At 35.9% G+C, this 14171-nt stretch overlaps 1 protein-coding gene across 1 annotated transcript in view; it reads left to right on the top strand.

The window, feature by feature from the left end:
- APC (APC regulator of WNT signaling pathway) overlaps window positions 1-14171 on the top strand; it is a 137370-nt gene that overhangs the window by 88502 nt on the left and 34697 nt on the right. The window contains exons 6-7 of the mRNA XM_080803914.1: window positions 437-520; window positions 9631-9735. Of these exons, the coding sequence (XP_080660040.1) occupies window positions 437-520; window positions 9631-9735 (189 nt within the window). The remainder of the gene's footprint in view (window positions 1-436; window positions 521-9630; window positions 9736-14171) is intronic.

The raw sequence follows: 14171 nt of genomic DNA, 5'->3' as shown, positions 1-14171 counted from the left end.
ATCAGATGCTCCTCCCCTTTACGCATATGCTTCCATGTGTACATGTATCTACACATTACCATGCTTTCTATAAATCTGTTACATTATACTGGCATCTGGATTAGGATAAAGATCAAGTTTAGGTGTAATTTTCAATTTCTTGAACTGTTTTTTGAGAATAACTTAAATACGAATTTTTTTTACCATCTGCATCATACAATTTGATGTATGACTTATATGTTTACCATTTCCCTAAACAAATCTATCATATAAAATTAGACTTATTAAAAAATTGAACTGCCACAATATGTCACCAGTGTATGAATAAATGTACAAACTTCTTTTATAAGAATGATTTAGCATAACCCTGAGCTGTTAAATGATAGCCATAGTATGACTGTTTATACTAATGTTTTTAATAAAATTAGATCTGATTTGGTCACTTACTTTCTTTTAGCGAAGAGTAACCAGAATTCAACAAATAGAGAAGGATATACTTCGTATACGACAACTTTTACAGTCCCAAGCAACAGAAGCAGAGGTTAGTAAACTGGTTTTTGTTTGTTTGTTTGTTTGTTTATAGATATAAATATAGTTGTTCTAAGATAATAAAATGTCTAATTAATGTGGCATCATTGAAATATAGATGTTCTAGAGAATTGAGACACTTCATAAGGTTATTCATGAAATTAAGTGAATTATCAAAAACCTTGACTATGTTGATCTTTTAATAACTCCTACCCAGTTAAAATCTATAGAGCCATAAATACAAATGCTTTACTTAAGTCATCAGATTACATATAATCAGATAACTAACTAACTTTGGCTATTATCAACTAGTAAATAAGCTATTACCTCTCTGTAATTCATGATTAAAATTGATCATACAAATTTATTTATGCTTGCTCTACAATTCTCATTAAAATTACAATAAAAGGATAAAATGAAAAAGACATAAAGACAGGGAAGGTAACCATAAAGTTGGGGGAGCTGGAAAGCAGGTAAATAAATGCACAATTGTAGTATATGGTAGTAAATTAAACCCCTAAGTCAGCAGTAGGGGGTCTTGAAGCAACTTGTTTTATACTGTGGAGCCCTAAAAGGTTCCAAAATAGGTACCTCTGTATGTGAGGCTAAAATTTTAGTTAGAGGATGATTGAAAATTTGTTAAGAAGCAGGTGGAGCCTCCAGAGACTGTCTTGAACTCTCAGTAGTGGGTATTTCTTTCCAATCCCAGCAAAAGAAGAGGAACTTATTCTAGAAAGCCTGGAAGAAAGGGTCTTTATAGGGGTAACCCTAGTGTAACTGAAGTTGGGATATCATACTAAAAACTGAAATAAGTAAAATTTTTCTTGCTGAATGCTCAAACGCTCACTGGCATCCAGGCTTATAATATAGGCAAGTTCCTAGAAACTGCTTCTCTAAGAAATGTGACTAGCCCAAGAAAATAGACCTAAAGGTACTGATATTGGAAGATTCCCCAATAAAATAACCCAGCCAGACCACCCTATAGAGTAGCTGTCGTTGCCAGTCTTCGTCCCTCATGCATAGAATGTCACTTAACCTTTTCATAAGTAGCCCATTCTGAAGTAGGGATGGACAATTAAAGACTACCAGACTAATGGAAAAAGACAGTATGCAGAGAGAACACTTTAAAACCTAAAACTAACATTAATATTCTCATAAAAGGAAATGTATCCACAGTGAGTGGTAGGAAACAATGGTACATAAAAAGAATATTCAGAGAATTCCAAGAAGGAGTTCTTGGGAATTTAAAGTGTGATGTTAGCAGAAATGAAAGACAGACTTCTCAGAAAATAGACCAGGAAGGTATGAGATGGAAAACAGAAAAAGTGAGAAAATCAGAGAATCATTTCTGGAGGGTTCACTAGCCAAATAAAAAGGAGTACCAGAAAGAGAATGGGGGAGCTAGAGGGGGGAAATTATCACAGAAATAAAATACCCTAGAATTGAGGGGCATAGTGTTCCAAATAAAATGGTCTTTTCAGTATCCAATACCACAGATAAAAAGAATCCCACAGCAGGCACATGGCACAGTTTCATTTCACTAGGAATAAAAAGAAAGTCCTGAAACATTCTAGAAAAGGAGAGGAAAACAAACAAGAAAAAGAAAACAGGAATGTAAATGTCTTTAGTTATATAAACAGCAACACTGGAAGCTGGGACGTACATACCAATTTCTTAAAATTTCTGAAAGAAAATTATTTCCAGCTACATTCTAACACCTGTTCTCTGACACCGCTCAGTGTCCTGTAATTCTGTTCAGTTCTGACACTGACTACCCAGAGAGCAGAGTGCAGATCCCCCACTTAAGGATAAAGTCATTCACAAGACTGACGTTACTGCAGACACCAGCTGCAAGTGTCAGCTGTCCCCAAGCCACCTGTACTCTGCCCAGCTTGCTGTAAATTCTACTGTAAGTGGGTATATTCTAGTGCAATTCAATTCTGACACTTAACTACCTGGAGTTAACATAGCCTATACAGGTTAATGGCAGAGTGCTTCAGAAGACTACCCCCCCCACACAAGCTTCCCATACTTCTGCCCAACTGGCTACAAATTAGGGGTTTCCCACATCCCCCTAGGTTTATTAATTTACTAGAGTGACTCAGAACTCACTGGAACTACTACACGTACAATTACAGTTTTATTATAGAGGACACAGATCAGGAACAGCCAAATGATGAGACCATTGTAGGGTAAGATCTGGGGAAAGTGAGGAATAAAGAATGCAGAGCTTCTGTGCTCTCATAGACTCTCAACAGGTCATCCTCCCAGCACATCAGTATATTCATCAATCAGGAAGCTCCACTGAGCTTTAGCATCCAAAGTTTTATTGGGGTTTCATTGTATAGGCATGCTTGATTAAATAGGTTGCTATATGATTGACCTCAATTTCCAGCCCCCCTCTCTTACTCCTTTCTGGAAGTCAGTCTGGCCCAGAGTTCCAACCTTCTAGTCACCTGGTTGATTGTTTTCCTATATGCCTGACTCTTAATATCATAGGAACTTTTACTTTAGTACATCCGAATCTGAAATATGCAGAAACATGTATTTGCTAAGTAGGCAAATTAAAAGTTAAAATTAAAAGGCATTTTAAGTACAAGTACTATGGAGTCATATGCCTAAAAGCAGTTTAACTTGGCTCTCTTAAGCCAATAAAAACTAGATATTTGTAATATGAGGAATAAATGTCCATTTTGCAATGTTGACTCTTAAGGACTGGGGGCGGGGGAAGAACAGTATCTCTGCTCCTTTTTCAGTCTCACTGGTATCGTTGTTTGTCAGTATTCTGGTTGTTGCCACTCCTTTGACTTTTCAGTGTAGTTTATCTTTTTTTTCCCCCCTTGATTAAGTGTACTATGATCTATTTTTTAAATTATTTTTAAAGAGGCAGCCTTTTGTTTTTATTGAACAGCACTACATTTTAAATTTTCTCTTTTAAATTTTCTGCTTTGAGTTTTTGCTGCTATTGTTTTTCTCATTCCTTTAATTACAGTTTTTTCCTCTCTTTTATATCCTGATTATTATTGTTTGTCTGCATCAAACAGATTCTTTTATATTTTGGAATGAATATTCACATTAATTTTTTTCTAGTTGATTGAATCTTGTATGAAATAGCTCTGTATATTACATTTAATGCTTTTCACCTTGAATTTCATTTTGTCTGCTATTAATATTACTACCCTAGATTTTTGTTGTCATTTTCCCACTATAACTATTCCCTGCTGGTATTTCCAAAGTTTACCAACTTTCTGGCCTCCAGAAAGCCCCAAAAAATTGTCATTTGTTGATTGCCACCTTTATTTTCCAACATGGTTCTGAGTTTTTTGCAGGTTGAGACTTGTTTGCGTTTTTTGTATTTGTTCAACTTCTATTCATACCATTAGATCTGGGGCCAGCAGTCCACTGTTGTGATCCAATCTCTTCTTGCTTTCTTTTGTTATAAAAATGATTCTATCAGTCATAGCCTACAGTGGTTACATTTAGTCTACTAGTTCAGCGAATGTAGATTAAACAAAGGTACCATGTCACATTTAAAAAAGAACAAGAACTTTTTTTATTTGCTTTTTAGTTTCTTTATTCCATTGTTGTTGTTCAGCTAATCATAGATAAGTAGAAGGATCTGGAAAATGAAGAAAACCAGGATTTGTACACTCATAAATTAGTTCATACATAGTGTAGACAAGAAAAGAGAAGATAATAATATTATTATTATTAATATTAATTTCAAATTATTTTCTCAAACTAATTTCAAATAATTTCTCCACCATGAAGCATATTGCATATAGCATTGTCTTTGTCCTACCTGTTGACAACTCTGGTTTAGGGTCTAGATGCAGTATGTAATTCAAGTGATGTAACTATTGCACATGATTCAAATGTCAGAAATTACAAAAAGATACGTGAAACAACCAGTTCTACCCCTTTCTTGTGTATCTTTTCAGAAAAGCTGGATTACTTATCGACAAGCAAATACATTTGGGGAGATCAAAAGGATGGGCTCTGTGGGGAGAATTGTAGGGTGGTTGTAAAATCTTTAGAAAATAGCCAGTGAGAAAGCCAGGTGACTCAATCTGTTGAGCATCTGTCTTTGTTTCAGCTCAGGTCCTGAGATCAAGGCCCGTATCAGGCTCTGCTTTCTGCAGGGCATCTGCTTGAAGATTCTCTGTCTTGTTCTTGCTCTCAAATAAATAAGTAAATAACTCTTAAAAAAAAAAAAAAAGAAAGAAAGAAAAAGAAAATAACCAGTGAGAAATATTTATTAAAATCCTATACAAAGTATTTTTATGACTATTAGTAAGGAGACAGACAGCTGAATTTAAAAATGGGCAAAAGATTTTAATAGACATTTCACCAGAAAAGGTACAGCAATGGCTGGTAAGCATATGAAAATGTGCTTACCGTCATTAGTCATTCAGGAAATGCAAATCAAAACCACAGTGAGATACCAGTTTATACCCATTAGGATGGCTATAATCATAAAGACAGTTAATAAGCATTGGCAAGGATGTGAATAAATAGAAGCTGTCATACTTTGCTATTGGGAATGGAAAATGTACAGCCACTTGGAAAACAGTTTGACAGTTACTTAAAATATTAAACATAGAGTTATCATGTGATCCAGCAATTCCACTTCAAGGTACCTATCCAAGAGACATGAAAACATACGCTCACACACAGACTTTAACTTGAATGTTCACAGCAGTATTATTCATAGTAACCCCCAAAGTGGAAACACTGCAAACGGGGATCAGCTGGTGAATGATTAACACAATGTGGTATATCTTTGCAACTGAATACTGTTCTGCAATAAAAAGGAACAGATTGGTGATACATGCTGCAACATGGATCAAGCTCAAAAACATACGAAGTAAAAGAAACCAGACATATAAGTCTGCATATTTCATTTGTAAGAAATGTCCAGAAAAGTCAAATTTATAAAGACAGAAAGTAGTTAAGCCAGGGATATGGGTGGGAATGAGGATTAACTAAAACGAGCACCAGGGATTCTATTAGAATGATCAAAATGTTCTAAAGCTGGATTATGGTGATCCTTGGTACACTTACAAAAAATGGTACCCTTGGGGCACCTGGGTGGCTCAGTGGGTTAAGCCTCTGCCTTCAGCTTAGGTCATGATCTCAGAGTCCTGGGATTGAGCCCCGAGTTGGGCTCTCTGCTCAGCGGGGAGCCTGTTTCCCCCTCTCTCCCTGCCTGCCTCTCTGCCTACTTGTGATCTCTCTCTGTCAAGTAAATAAATACAATCTTTAAAAAAAAAGGTACCCTTAAAATGGGTGAATTTTATGGTATGCAAATATCTCAACAATTTTTTTTTTTTAACTTTTTTCAAGCCCCAGGGTAGAAAACTTTGGGGAAGTTGTCCAGCGACTCTGGAAATGAGGATGCTAGTTAGGATTATTCATTCATAGGAATCAGCAACAGTTTCTTTTCCTTCAATGTTCTCAGCAGCTTTGGGCAGTGGTAAAGAGTGTTCACTTCAATATACTGAAATTGGACCATGGTAAAGAGTGCAGGCAGGCCTAGGACCAGTAAAAGAATAAAGGGAAGTAAATAACAAATAAGGAAAGAAAATAAAGATAGTAAGTGTTAAATACTAGTTTGTGTCCTGGAGTGATCCAGGCTTGTGATCCCAGCTCTGACTCTGCCATTACTAGGTATGAGACCTAAAGCCAGATACTATCTTCTCTGTGCCTCAGTTTCTTTATCTGTAAACTGGGAATAATAATAATAATAATACCTAACTCACAGAGTTGGTATGAGGCTTAAATAAATCAATAGATGCCAAGTGATTAGTGCAGAGTAAACATTAGACTTTTTTTTTAACTTGATCATATTCATCATCCTATCATCAGATGGACCTCTTAATCCTTCAGGACTACTGTGTTTCTGTGGATCCCCCATTCTCCTTTTCTTGGAAGTGGCTTTACTAATATCCCTCCAATAATTCCATCTCCTCCTTTATAGGGAGAACATTACCTGTTGTCAGAACTGCCTGTTCTTCCTGTCGGGAGATATTCCGCCTTCTTCTTTTTTTTTTTTTAAGATTTTATTTATTTATTTGACAGAGAGAGTGAGATCGCAAGTAGGCAGAGAGGCAGGCAGAGAGAGGGGAGAAGAAGGCTCTCCGCTAAGCAGGGAGCCTAATGTGGGGCTCAATCCCAGGACCCTGGGATCATGACCTGAGCTGAAGGCAGAGGCTTAACCCACTGAGCCACCCAGGTGCCCCGACATTCCACCTTCTTGTGTGTGCTTTGGATTTTCAACTTCTGCCTTTTAAGAACTTCTTACTCTTATCCCTTTTCTCTCACATATTTATCTTTTCTCTTCTGTGACAGCTTTGTATTGACATTTAAACTTGCTCAAATCTTATCTTTCAAAATATAAATGAACCTTCCTCAATTCTGCCTTTTCCTGCAGCTACCTTCCTTTGTCCCCTTACCGCCCTGATTGTCTTTTCCCATTCCCCCACTGCACAGGTGTTTCTGGACTCCCAAGTCTGTATTTCCTCCCCACCGTTCACTCTTTTTTTTTTTTTTTTAAAGATTTTATTCATTTATTTGACACAGAGAGAGAGAGAGAGATCACAAGTAGGCAGAGCAGCAGGCAAGGAGAGAGAGGGAAGCAGGCTTCCTGCTGAGCAGAGAGCCCGACACGGGGCTTGATCCCAGGACCCTGAGATCATGACCTGAGCCGACGGCAGAGACTTAACCCACTGAACCACCCAGGTGCCCCCCCACCGTTCACTCTTAAAACACACCGATCTAGCTAGTCTCTACTCCCATCAGCGACTTCTATATTATTAACTAAACTGATATTTTTGGTCTTCATCTTGACATTTTCTACATTATTAAACATTTCCCATTGCTTGAAATATTCTTCTCTTGGCATTTATGGCAACACTGTTTTGTTTTTTTTTCTCCCACCTCTTTGGCTTTTTGTATGTATTCCTTAAGTCATTATTTCTTTTATCTGTATTATCTTTCCCTTAGATCATCTGTATGCTTATAGCTCTACTTAACCTTTTATACACTATTGGCTCTCAAATTCATTTTTCTAGCCCTGAGTTCCAGACTCCTAAATCTGTGTGCCTTCTTTGCATCTCCACTTAAATGTCTCAAGACACTTTAAATCCAACATACTCAAAATGTAATTAATGATCTTCTCCTCCTAAGTCCTTCTTACCATTCCACTTCCTCCAAAAAACCCTCACTCTGTTAGTATTAACTTCTGTGCATGTGACACCATCATTATCAGTTGTGTGAGCTAAGGAATATAGGAGTAATTCTTGACACAAGATCTCTTTTATTCCATATCCATTAGTATCGAGTCCTTCAGATTTACCCCTCTGTCCCTGCCTCTTTTATCCCTGTCACAGCTTGCCTGGTATCAGGTACCATCATCTCACACTTAAATTTAATACATTAGCTTCCAAACTGGTCTCCTCTATGTTTCCTACCTATTTAGACCATTTAAAATTAAAATTTGACCTTATAAAACCAATTTACATTAACTTTTCCCATTTATAGCCTAGTATCAGTTATTTGAGGGCAGAAGTGATATAGGAGACTCACACTAAAATTCAACAAAATGATTAAGATTTTGTTTTACCATCTTTTTTTCTACCTTCTGCACCATGATTTTTCTAATGTACTTGAACAAACCACCTCCGCTTCCCACCACAGGTCCTTTGCATATGATCTGTTTACCTAAAACCTTCCCCTAACTCTGTCCCTTTCCCCACAACTCCTTTAGATCTCAGTTCAAACAGCATTTTTTAAGATGGCTCCTTCCCAAACTGTTAGACCATATGATATCCCTCTGCTTATTTATTCTCACAGCGCCTTATACTCTCTTCAGTGTGCTTGTCAAAGTTTTAACTTTATTGTTAGTTCTCTCGTTATTATATCCCCGATGAGACTGTGAGCTTGAGGAGTATGTATAACAGTGTCTTGTTTTGCCAGCACTATATTCTGTGGCACCTCTTACAAGTAACTAACATAAGTAGATGCTCAGTAATTACTTCTACATTGACATCTTTAATTATGTTAGTATCAAATCTTTGTGTTTTTAATGGGTTTTTTATTCATTTTCTCTCTCGATTTGACTTTGTAATGTTTCTACTTTTATTGAATTTGTTGAATTTTATAGTGGGATTTTCATATGATACTATTTTTTCTTCTATTTCTAAATTATTGAGCTAGCTCATTTTTGCCTATATATAACTTGACTAGTTTATTGATGGAAATATTTCATGTAAATTAACTTTTAAGTCACATTTAAATGGTCTAGGAAAGCTTGATGTTTAAGGAAATTCCAGTGGAAGCCATTTTGTAATATAATTATCCGCTATTAAATACAGCAAGTTTTTAAAAGTGTAATTTTTATTTTTGAGTATCATTTTCTTAGAGCCAGCAAGGACATTTGTGCTTCTATAAAAGATAACGGAAAAATTATTTTACTTCTTTGATTCTGCAGTGGTATTTTCACAGAGTGATTGCTTTATCCTGGATATAACCTATCTTGAGATGACTGCTTTTACTGGATATAATCTGTCATTTTCATTTCATATAACAGATGGTGGTTACATTAGAAAATGTTTTTGGTTTTATTCATATCAGAATCTAAGAGCTTACTGATTTCATGACTTTTTTATTAGCAGAAGATATATGTGTGTGTGTGTGTGTGTGTGTGTGTATAAATATACAGAATGTATTTGTAAGCTTAGGTAATAGTTTAACTGTTATATTTGCAGCTCCATTAAATGCCAAAACCATGTGACCTTGAAGAAGAGACAATTATTTGTTCTAGTTGGGTAATATCCCTGATAGTGATGTGAGCACAGCTGGTGGAGGATGGTGTTTCTGTGAGTCTCAGAAAATCCTTTGTCTTGTGCGGCTCTAATGCTCAAGGGATACACTTCACTTTCCTCTTGCTGAAATAGTCATGAAACCATGCTGGAGGTTATGAAGTATAAAGTGCAGTTCCATGCTTTTGTAAACCTGTATAATTGATGCATTTAAAGCTCTAATAAAGGAAAGAAAAAAAGCTGTGGGGTAAGAGAGCATTCACCATTTTTGTATGTAATGTTGTTAACTCCATATTAACAGAGGTCATCTCAGAACAAGCATGAAGCCGGCTCACATGAAGCTGAGCGGCAGAATGAAGGTCAAGGAGTGGCAGAAATCAACATGGCAACTTCTGGTAGTGGTCAGGTAAATAAATTATTTTATTTTATTGTTTTTCTTTTTAATTAGCTATGTAAATATTTTTTAAAGGAATATGGAGTGAGAGTATCCTCAGAATGATCTGTAAATCTTACTGATACCTCCAGAAGAATTCAGTGCCAAAATGCTCTGTCATTTTTCTTTACTATATCTAACAATAATGCTTTCAAAATTTCTTGGTATATTTTATAGCTCTAAATTGTGAATTTCTGTTTTAGTCTAAAATGATTAGCATTGGGGGAGGAGGGTTTTTGTTTGAAAAATAAATGCTAAACTGCATTTTGGTTATATATGATTTGACCTAGTTATTATTGCTTGCATTGAACAGATTTGCTCTCTCTAAGGTGTTGTTTGCAAAGACATTTTTGTGTTTTTAAAAGTGATAAGGACTTTGTTATAATTCTTGTTTTCTGTTGTACTTCAAGTTTACATAAATCTAGAAATCCAAGTTTTATCATTGGAAAAAAATGATACTAATGCTGCTAAAAAGAGACGTAGCCTAGTCATGTTTAACCATTATCACATCATTTTTAGCAAAATTGTGGAAGTCAACTTGATTTTTTTTTTAAATGTAGCACTGTTATCTTGTTATTCTGCCATTAATTTTCTATTACAGTTTTAACAGAATGCATCATAATATGACAGGATTTTGTTTGGGGTATTTGGTCTTCTCCACATTTTTTTCAATGAATATATTTATGTTATAAATGAGTGTTGTTTTAAAATAGAATTTCACAAAGTTTTCAAAGATAATTTCCCCACTATTGATATAAAATATTCCTGTAGTATCTGTACATTATTTTTGATTAAAATTTGAAGTTTAAAATGTCTCATATTTCAGGGGCGCCTGGGTGGCTCGGTTGGTTAAGTGTTTGTCTTCGGCTCAGGTCATGATCCCAGGGTCCTGGAATCAAGTCCAGCTCAGCAGGGAGCCTGCTTCTCCCTCTCCCTCTGCCTACTTGTGCTCTTTCTCTCTCTCTCTGTTAAATAAATAAATAAAGTCTTTTAAAAAAAAGAAAAAAATAAGGATTGGGGCACCCAGGTGGCTTAGTCGGTTAAGCATCTGCCTTCAGCTTGGGTTGTGATATTAGGGTCCTGGGATCGAGTCCAGTATCAGGCTCTGCTGGGGAGCTTACTTCTCCCTCTGCCTACTGCTCCCCCTGCTTGTGCTCTTTCTCTCTCTCTGACAAATAAACAAAATCTTAAAAAATACATTAAAAAATTGTTTTAAAGATTTTGTAAATGTCTCATTTAAGTATTTAAATTCATTTTACAGAGGGGCGCCTGGGTGGCTCAGTGGGTTAAAGCTTCTGCCTTCGGCTCAGGTCATGATCCCAGGGTCCTGGGATCGAGCCCCGCATCGGGCTCTCTGCTCAGCTGGGAGCCTGCATCCTCCTCTCTTGACAGAAAAAACTGTTTGTTTAGGATTAGACCAACTATTGGTGCTTTGGGTCATAGTCCTGTTATTATGTGTTTTAAAGTCTCACCTATCCAGTAAGCTGGCTCTCCATTTAAAAAATAATAAGTGAATCCTTATCACATTTTTTACATCAGAATTAATTCTAAGATTGGATTTAATGTCAAAATGAAAGCTATTAAAAATATAAAAAGAGTGGGCGCTTGGGTGGCTCAGTTGGTTAAGTGACTGCCTTCGGCTCGGGTCATGATCCTGGAGTCCCTGGATCGAGTCCCATGTCTGACTCCCTGCTTAGCAGGGAGTCTACTTCTCCCACTGACCTTGCTCCTCTCAAGCTCTCTCTCTCTTTCTCTCTCTCTCTCTCTCTTTCAAATAAATAAAGAATATCTATTAAAAATACATATACAAAGAGGTGCTAGGTGGCTCAGTGGGTTAATAAACCTCTGCCTTCTGCTTGGGTCATGATCTCAGGGTCCTAGAATCGAGCCCCGCATCAGGCTCTCTGCTCTGTGGGGATCCTGCTTCCCCCTCTCTCTCTGCCTGCCTGTCTCCCTACTTGTGATCCCTCTCTCTCTGTCAAATAAACAAATAAAATCTTTTAAAAAAATACATACATAAAAAATTCTTAAAATGTGGGTAGAATTTTTATAATCATGAGGTGAATGGTAAAGCTTAAAAAAAAAAATCAGTAGCTCTCACATAAAAATGTAAAACTCAAGTACACCCTAAAATCATGGCAAGGTTGCAAAACAAACAAACATTAAGATCTCATTATTTGTAAATATAAATATTTACATATAAATATAAATATTTACAAATATTTATAATAAGGGAAAAGTTGCATTTCCAGATATATGAAGAGTATAAATTAACTAAAAATCATTAAAACATAAACAAATGACATGACAAGAACAGGAACTAAAAGGAAAAATAAAATGACTTTTAAACATATGTAAAGGTAATAGTTTTGTTAGTATTGATTTGTAAATATAAACTATAGCCAAAATGAGGTGTTTTGTTGGTTTTTTGTGGGTTTTTTGGTTTGTTTTTTTTTTTTTTTCCTGGAATGCCAAGGGGTAAGCAGAGATCAGTAACACTCAGTAATGGTAGGTTGACAGGCATTCTTATCTTCTGCTTTTAGTTGTATGAAATGGAACAACCTTTCTGCAGAGGAACTTTGTGATAAGTATCTAAATTTATAGCTGTACCTGCCCTGTGGCTCATCATGCAATATCTAAGATTTTATGCTATGAGGTAATAAATAGGTGAAGAGTGTTCAGACATGTTTGAAGAGATTCATTGTATTATTTGTAATAGCAAAAATTAGAAATAACTTGAATGAACATTAATCAATAATTGGTTAAATTATTAGTCATTTGAGTGGGATAAGTGGTTAAGTGGCTCTGGGGTCAGCAGACCCAGGATTAAACCTGGTCCCCTGCTAACTAGTTAAGAAACTAATCTTGGACGAGTTTAAGCTCTGAGCTTTCGTGTTTGTTCTTTAGCAAAATAAGATGGTATAGTTGTGATAACTAAATGCAATACGCACTTAGTACAGTTCTTGGTGTATAGTAGATGCTCATTAAACATAATAGCTTATTGTTATTACTAGCTAATAATAATTATTTCATAAGTTAATAAATATTATGTGCTCGATGCTGTATTTGACTCTGGAGATAGAGAACTGAAGAGGACAGATGGTCCCAGGCCTCACAGAACCTACATGGTACATTCATACAAATGTTAGAAATGATAAATTATATCTCTGCTTATATAGAGATCTAACTTTTATTTCAGCCTTGCCTTTTCTAGTATATTTTTCGTATTATAATCAGAGTGATCGTTCCAAAACACCATTATCACTTATTTGTTTAAACTTTTTAGTGACAACCCCACTTGCCCATAGAATACAATCTAGATTCTTTGTTGCCTGCTCTTTCAGCATTATCTCTGATGATTTGCCGCCATTTCTCCATACTCCCTCAACTTCAGTTTCTTCAGATGTTCACTGCCTGGAACTCTCCTTTGTTTCACTTCACTTGAATGTGTTCTACCCATCCTTCCCCTTCAGTTTAAATGGCACTTCTTCTAGGACATTCTCCTTGTTCCTACCTCCCTAGAACTGATAAAGTGCTCTCAGGTACTCTCTATTTCTGTTCTCATAGAATTTAGCACAATTTATTGTAGGTTTAATTGTCTCTCTTCCTTTTAAAATCCTTAAGCTGGGGCACCTGGGTGGCTCAGTTGGTTAAGCATCCGACTCTTGATCTCAGCTCACGTCTTGATCTTGGGATTGTGAATTCAAGCACCACATTGAACTCCACACTGGGTGTGGAGCCTACTTTTAAAAAAATCCTTTAAGCTGAACTATATTGCCATTGCTCACCATTGTACCCCAAACAACTAACATAGTAAGTATTTAAATGCTTGCTGAATATTAATAAATGCTATTGACTTAGAAAAATAATCATAACATTTTTTTCTTTAAAAAAGCAAATATTCTTTCATATTACACATATGTGTACATGCATAGAGAAATGTCTGGAGAATGTTGTTCAAAATGTTACCAATGATATTTCTAAATTTGGGGTTTTATGTTGTTTTACTTTCATATTTACATTTTTATGTATTGTTTGAATTTTTTATAATGAGTGAGATCTTTGAAAAATAGTGAATCAGAGGCAAATATTCATTCTGCAAATGGTCAATTTGGTAGTTCTGTAGATTCAGTAGTAAACATGACACACACATTCGTTTGGCAATATTAGCAATACACCTTTGCCACCAAATCCGTATTTGCATGGCACTAATACTACTAATGCCATTTATTTGGTTACTTTTAGTCACTGTTTAAAACAGTACTACAGCTGCTCCAAATTCTGATGTAGCCACTTGGTATATACCTGTGGGACTGTGATTCAATTAGCCAAGATTCCTTTAAACTATCTTAATAGGCTCTATGCACATGATAAACTCTTGGGATTTGTTCATTTGTTTTATTATATTA

The sequence above is a fragment of the Martes martes genome, assembly GCF_963455335.1.
Source record: "Martes martes genome assembly, chromosome: 5".
NCBI lineage: Eukaryota > Metazoa > Chordata > Mammalia > Carnivora > Mustelidae > Martes > Martes martes.
The sequence above is the reverse complement of the archived record's forward strand: the minus strand, read 5'-3'. Positions and strand labels throughout refer to the sequence as shown.